The sequence below is a fragment of the Anguilla rostrata genome, chromosome 6 (genome assembly GCF_018555375.3).
Source record: "Anguilla rostrata isolate EN2019 chromosome 6, ASM1855537v3, whole genome shotgun sequence".
In the NCBI taxonomy this organism is placed as follows: Eukaryota; Metazoa; Chordata; class Actinopteri; order Anguilliformes; family Anguillidae; genus Anguilla; species Anguilla rostrata.
In genome coordinates this window covers 20,094,838-20,102,596 of record NC_057938.1, presented here as the reverse complement: position 1 = coordinate 20,102,596, position 7,759 = coordinate 20,094,838, and the positions used below count along the sequence as shown (strand labels likewise).

The 7,759-nt window shown below is 35.3% G+C and overlaps 1 protein-coding gene across 1 annotated transcript; it reads left to right on the top strand.

The window, feature by feature from the left end:
• Nucleotides 1-264: 264 nt before the first annotated feature.
• Nucleotides 265-7,082, top strand: LOC135256791 (alkaline ceramidase 1-like). The gene is made up of 5 exons (XM_064338932.1): nt 265-536; nt 3,960-4,098; nt 4,304-4,441; nt 4,782-4,919; nt 5,373-7,082. Exons 1-5 carry the CDS (start codon nt 422-424, stop codon nt 5,548-5,550), a joined length of 708 nt encoding a protein of 235 aa, XP_064195002.1. The 5' UTR covers nt 265-421; the 3' UTR covers nt 5,551-7,082.
• Nucleotides 7,083-7,759: the final 677 nt, after the last annotated feature.

The following is a 7,759-nucleotide window of genomic DNA, read 5'->3' as shown; positions in this document are numbered from 1 at the left end:
CCATGCTTTAATTTTTCAATAAATGTGCTACCCTTTTCTTCATACAGACCACTTTTGTTAATGGGACTGTCAAATTTAGCACCAGATCCATCCATGCTTTAATTTCAATAAAGTAGCTATAAACCACTTTTTGGAGTAATTCGAATGTCCGGAAGGTTTTAATGAAAGAGTAGTAATTTAAATGATTTGTGTCAGGATTACAATTTATAGCTAGATCATAACATTTCCTTTTTTATTTAGAATTATTAGTCTAAATCAGAACTGCAGATTCAATGTGGTATTTGTAGTCACATCTTTGTTGTAATTGGTTGATAGGTGACTGTAGAGTAACCTGAGTAATAAAGTAACCTGAACCTGAACCTGTAGAATGCCTGTTCTTGAAATTGCTGTTTGAGTAAAACTAGTTTGTCCTCTTGTGCAGATGAGCAATCTCGTGTTCTTTGTGGTCTCCCCCATGATGCTCTATCTGCTGCACCCTTATGCCAGGGAACGAAACCTGGCCGTGCATCTTGTTTGGATCATGATGATCTTTGTCGGTAAGTCCCCAGCACTGCAACCTGAGGGCTGGCTCACTAGTCCAATGGAAGTTTAGGCTTTTTAAAATAATTGCTGTGACCAGGGCACATCCTTTAAAGGCACTGCTCTAGTTTCTGGATCTAGTGTGGTCTGGGAAGAAACTCAGACTGTGCCAGCATTGATTGGACAGCACGTCTGCAGGGCATTGGGCCAGGATGACCACATCTTAGAGCTGACCAGCACCCCCAGTGGTCAATCCTGCACCCATAGTCAGGTTGCTAAAGTGCTGCATATGAAGCACCATCTTCTAACTATATGTGTAAGCTCATTTTGTGGATTGAAGTGTGAAAAGACACAGAAACTTTATTGACTTGGTTGAGAGCACATATTTTCCACATCATGTCTTGAACCTACAATTTTAATGATTCAATTAAACATTCACACTCCTGCCAAAAAGCATTACTTAATATGCTGGTCCTTATCGTACACATAATTGATCTATATAATTTCTATTTGGTCATATTATAATGTGTTATTTCATAAAAAATGTGCAAAGCCCCACCCCAAACAATGACAGCACTTGTGTATAATTGATGTCTACCCTTTCTCCTTTTCTTTGGAAAATTCAGTGGAGGCTACATAAACTACTTTACTGTAAACCTTCAGATACCTCTGAAATATTTTGGTCAGAAATATAGAGAAATATGGAGAAAGCAATAGATTTATTGCCATTATAGTATGATCCCATTTCAAAATATTAGGAACTGCATTCTCTCAAATGATAAGAAAAGGAGACTATATGTCATCCTTAATTTAAATAGTCTTATGCAGACGCAGACCACATAGTTGGTATTGAAAGATTGCCAACTATAGAGATAGTATACAAAATTACCAACTGTATAGAGAGCATATCAAATTTTGGGATAGCTTTCCCCTTTACGGTGCTGTTCCATTCTGTGATGTCGAAATGAATGGCGATTCAATCTTTTCTTTTTGTATTTGCAAAATAAACTCTGTCACTTCCTTGAATGGATTCCAGTGGTTTTAAACATGTATCAAAGCAACTGATTTAGAGTTACCGGAATAATTAATACAAGTAAGTATTAGTTGTGGCGGATGGGGATCGCCTTCAGCCATAGGCTCATCCACCCCAGGTGCAAGATGGAGCGCCTGAGGCGTTCCTTTGTGTTAACCGCCATCAGACTGCATAATGACAGCCGTGCCTTTTAAAGGACTTTGCTGCTGCACTAAAAAAGCACTTTTTTTATTTTATTTTATTTATTTATTAATTATTATTATTATCATTATTATTATTATTATTATTATTATTGTTAAAGCAAATAACTAAAAGCACTTTTTATGTCTATGTGTGATATGTTGTTTTTATCTGCTGCTGTAACACCCAAATTTCCCCACCTGGGGATTAATAAAGTCTATCTTATCTTATCTTATCTTATCTTATCATCGACACAACACACCTTCATTTAAACAACAACAGAGAAAAAGAAAAGCAAATTTATATCAGAACAATATTTGATAAATAATTGAGATTAGCTGCCCAGTGTAGTAGGCTACTTGGCCAATGTCAGCCGATTAGACAGACGTTCACAAATGAGAAAAGTGTAAAAAGTGGAAACAAACTTCTTAGGTTATGCTGCCTCTATCTGGGGGCAACGTAAATGAAAAGCACGTTGCGACTTGGAAAAATGCATGGACTTCGCAAGGTTATTGAAGCTGACAGTCCGAAGTCCGAATTGAAACAAATAAAAAATTAAGGAAGCATTTCTAAAAGTATTAGTAAAACACATCATTTTCGAAGGGATTCTGTGAATGTGTTCACAATAGACGATACAGTAGGTCTATGGTATGACAAAAATAAATAAATATATATTATTATTATTATTATTATTATTGTTGTTGTTGTTGTTATTATTATTATTGTTAATATTATTATTATTATTATTTTGCAATTCGGCTAATCTCATACTGACAGTTGTCCTTTTCTGGCCAAAGAACTAAGGCGTCAAAACATTTCTTGGACGAATAGATTACAGAAAATTGTTACTTTTTTCATGTATAACGATTTTAATTTATAATATTCACAAATCCGTACGGTGTTAAATGAATTTTTTTTAAAATATTTTTTTAAATAAATTAAATAAATAAATACATTTGAATCAATGAACTCCATGTATCATACAGTGAATCATTAGACTATACATAAGCCACAAACCGGTTAGACGACATAAGCCCCGATGATGTAGAACCACAACTTTATTTTAATGTTTTACAACATTTGATTGTTTGTAATTGACTTCAATTTAATTGTGTTTTGCAACATATTTCGTCTTTTGTGTAGGCTATTGTATTTCATTGGGCTATTTCAGCGATTGAACTACGACTAATAAGAAAGTGGTTTCAAATCATGTCCACGTAGCCTAATATTCTACGACTAAATCAAATAAGATAATACAACGAAGACAGGTGTATTTCATTTAGGTTCTACAGAATAATCGTGTGTGTTTGACCCCGGGTATTGTAGGCTATAATTGTTAGGCTATGTAACTTCACACATCTAGTGGTTAGATTCGGCTAAATACCTACCGGTGCACATCATTCCTGGTGTACGCCTATGTGTTCATATTATTAAAAAAAATAATAATACTGATTAAAATTATCCCCACTCTAAGTTTGACCCATAAACATTCTTTTAGCAAAATGTTTTCAATAATTGCAAAAAATGTTTCTAATTATGTTCGACTCCTAAGCCCTTTTCGATGTTAATAGTCAATTGGTATGACAAAAAAATGTTTACCTGAATTGCACAATAAGGCTTAAATTAACCTTGAGGCTGAATTGTTGACTTAACACTGTTTTCTTTAAGTAGAGGAATTATGTATTTAATGTCACTATAACAATTTCATGGCAATGTTACATTTGCCCCCGTACCCACATGCCATTTTAGAGGTAATATTGGGAATTTGAATCATGTAAACATTAAGACAGATGAAAGTTGCTTACTCAGAAGCTTGACTTGGATATCTTCAGTTGCTTTTAAGTAATTGTGTGAAAACCAAAAGGTGTTACTATTTCCCCCAGGGCACCCTAATGATTGTGAGTTTTTATTTTTGATATTGTGCTTCATAAGAAATCACCATCTAGCAACTGTGTAAATTTCAGTGGGCTGTTCAAAATATTATAGTGCAAAAAAATCAGTTAAATTGCATCCCTGGGTAACAGCAATATGTTAAACATACCATTGTGCACAACATGATTTCTTGATGTCCCACATCCTCCATATTTTTTTTTTGTGGCACTATTTCATATTTTCCTTTACTGTAAATATAATTCTAATGAAATTAATTTGTTAAATCTGTTGAAATAACGATCAGCCAGCTCAGTTGAAGTGTGATCTCTCTCTCTCTCTCTCTCTCTCTCTCTAGGTCTGTTTTCTATGTATTTTCATATGACACTGAGCCTCATGGGGCAGTTGCTGGATGAGCTCTCCATTTTGTGGGTGTTAGCCGCTGGCTACTCCCTCTGGTTTCCACGTAGGCATTTCCCCTTCTTCATCAAGGACAGGTGTGTACAAATTTGTCCAATTTTACATACCTTGTACCTAGAAAGTCACCATTCCCACCATGCGTACTCATAGATACTGCTGTTTTCTGTCATTCCTGTTTGGACGTGCTGATGTGTTGAATGCAGTGTGTAAGCACACGATACTAAATGTGACTTCTATTGTTTTTAACTTTACTTCTATATGGTCCCTTTCTCCTTGCTCCAGGTCACATTTCTCCTGCGTGGTTCTAGGGATAACAGTGATCACCACAGTGTCCTCCTTCTTTAAGCCAGTTGCCAATGCTTATGCTCTCAACTGCTTCGCCATACATGTCGTCTACTCAGTAGTGTTGGAGATGCGCATGTAAGGCACTAGACTCTTTCTCCTGTCGTCTGCCACCTGACCATGACCCAGCATATATCACTTCATCACAAGTAACAAGAAACAACAACAACAACATAATAATAGTAATAATAATAATAATAATAATAATAATAATAATAATAATAATTATTTTTATTATTATTATTATTGTTGTTGTTGTTGTTGTTGTCGTTGTTATTATTATTATTATTATTATTATTATTATTATTATTATTATTATTCATAATAGCTATGATATTTCACATGTTGTGTTGTGTCTGATGTTTAGTCTTTCTCAGTTTCTCCCTTTTTCCTTTTTCGCTCCTTCTATCTCCAAAAGTTGCACAAACCCCAAGGCATTGCGATTGGCCCGCCAAGCTATTGGCTTGTGGGTCCTTGCGGTCTGCTGCTGGATCAGTGATCGCTTCGGCTGCAGCTTCTGGCAAAAGATGAACTTCTGCTACCTGCACGCAATTTGGTGAGAGGAATAAATAGACAAAGAGATGGGATAATGGAATGAGAGAGAAGGAGGTAGTGAGAAAGAAATAGAGAGAGAGAGAGAGAGAGAGAGAGAGAGACTGAAATCAGAATATATTTAATTCTCTATCAAAATCATTGTAGTCTTTGTATTATTTTACTATTGCAGTTGTTATTGCTATGACTACAGTATTGCAATGTCATTGCTATGACTATAGTACTTCTACGCTACTATTTGTATATTAAGATTTGCAACATGATGTATGCCTATGACACATATTGATATTTCATGCTGATAAAGCTTTTGAATCAAATTGAACAATGAGAGAGAAAGAGAGAAATAGAAATAGGGTGGAAAGAAAGGACATGGCTGAATCTCTACTTTACCTTCTCTGATAGTGCGCAGTAGCAACCAAGTCCATTAATGGTTGTACCCCTCCACCCCTCCCACCAGGCATATCCTGATTGTGATGGCCACAGCCTATGGAACCTCCCTGCTGTCCTACCTGGATGCCCACTATGAGATCCCGTATTCTCAGCCAGCTCTACAGTACTGGCCATGTGAAAGCTGGGACTTAGGCCTGCCATATGTCGTACTCAAGGGCCCAGTCAAGACAAAGAAATGCTGCTAGCGAACTCATTGTGTGTGTGAGGGGGTGATGAGAGGAAGTCACTCCTTTGTAATTGCTGTGCATAACCACTGAAAGTGACTTTTTTTCTTTTCTTTAACTGTTTTATATATCTATTATATGTTTGTGTGCTGACAGAGTTAACTCAGGAATGGGATTCTGAATAGTAGTAAATGCATATATGAGTTATTTATTTAGTTAGTATGTGACTGAACTACCTTGTGAGTGCTACAGAGTAGGGATATTCAAATGCGGTCCCCAAGGCCAGTAGTACTGCTGGTTTTCATTCTTCCCCTCTAATATAGGACTAATTTAAACCTGGGGTGGCAGGTCAGTTCATCAATTAATTGATCAATTAGCTACCAGGCAGAAAAGAAAACCAACCTCAAGGGCCATATTTGAGTATCCTTGCAATAGAAAATTCATATAGGATTTATTCCACAATTTGCTTTGGGGCTCACATTGGGTTTCAGTGTGAAAAAGAACTTGTTTTCTCAATGAAAGGAACTTGTTTTCTCTGCAGTGATGTCTCTCGTGGTTCAGAAAACTTTCCTGACCATGCCTATGCTGACCGTGATTGAAAGTGTCATAGTGTGGCTCACAATTGGCCATAACATCACCCGTGGAGGAAGGTTTACATAGGGTATTCCCAACTCATGATGAGTAGTAACTTCTATAAATGACGAGGCACGTCCAGTCTGCCTCAGTCTTCAGCCACAGAATATGTACAGCCCTCCAGCACTGTGGCAAGGCAGCTCAACTGGTGCTCTGCAGAGTGAAAAGAAGTGGTATATCTGACTGTTCATGTTTCAGAGGATGTGCATACAAACCTCTTATCTTTGGAAGGGGCAGGGGATTGTTGCAGTAATGGGAAGATCCTTGTTTATTATTATTATTATTATTATTATTATTATTATTATTATTATTATTATTATTATTATTATTATTATTATTATTATTATTATTGTTATTAGTCATAGTATACAGTAAAAAAAAATGTCCTGAATCATTTGTCTGAAAACATTAACCTCTAAGATTTGAGGTTGGAGTTCAGATTATTTTTTTATGCAGTAAAACCTCTTCAGAACTCTGAAATATTTGTTACTTATATATAATGTAATATAATAAAAATAAGCCTATTTTAATTTCAGTCATTTATTGGAATGGTTACAGGTTCTCTTTGTAGTTATAAATAATTGTATAGGTTACTAACCAATAATAAGAAAAGTTGTAAGAAGGATCTCAGCAGAACTTTTGAGGCATGGTGTCCAACATTATTATTATTATTATTATTATTATTATTATTATTATTATTATTATTATTATTATTATTATTATTATTATTATTTGTATCTAGCAGATGCACACAATTAGATTATTATAGTGTGATTTTTTTTTTTACTTCAGAAACTAACTGTCCTCATATGCAATGGTGCTAAACTGTTTACAAGGATTTTTGTTGTATTTCCCAGGCTCTTGATGTCTCATAAATGCTATTGTAAATATTTTAAATAAACATGATATTAATAATAGATTATTTGTGTTATATAGGTGTGGCTATGTTCACATGCACACATTCAGTTTTTTAAAAATCTCATTTTGGCTGACTTTTTGGCATTGCAGGGATAAAATTGCCTTTTGCCCGCCAAAAATGGTATTGGACATATTTTCAATCAACATAGTGTCAATAATAGACTATGTACTACACAGTTGTGTATGTGCTTGTGACCATGCGTCATTTCTTAGTCCTTCTTTGCAGGATTATTTACATTGCAGGGGAAATATTGCCTTTTTGATTTAAAAAAAAATATTATTGTAGGTTATATGTTTTTAAGAACAGACAATATATATCATATACAATAGTTGTGTATGGGTATGTGTGTGTGCATACGCACAAACATACATATGTGCATATGTATTTATTTTTTAGAAGTCTTACTCTAAATAGTTTTCTATATATTTTTTTTTTTCTTCAATCAGGGATAGTGCAGGCCATCTAGATGTAACAGTGTGACTGAGGAGACTCCATCAGGGAGTGCATCAGATTGCAATGATAATGACAACATTAGTGATGAGGAGTATGAGCCAACAGAGGGAGAGTCCAGCGCTGAGACAGGAATTGAGATGGAGAGGTAGACAGGGAGTGAGGAAGAGGTTGATGAAGATTCACCAAGACACCAGAGAGGGAGAGGCAAAAATAGATCATGGAATT

Coding starts and splice junctions, on each gene's coding strand:
- LOC135256791 (XM_064338932.1), top strand. CDS start 422: ATGAGCAATCTCGTGTTCTTTGTGGTCTCCCCCATGATGCTCTATCTG. Junction 537..3,959: donor GATCATGATGATCTTTGTCG/GTAAGTCCCCAG, acceptor CTCTCTCTCTAG/GTCTGTTTTCTATGTATTTT. Junction 4,099..4,303: donor CCCTTCTTCATCAAGGACAG/GTGTGTACAAAT, acceptor TCCTTGCTCCAG/GTCACATTTCTCCTGCGTGG.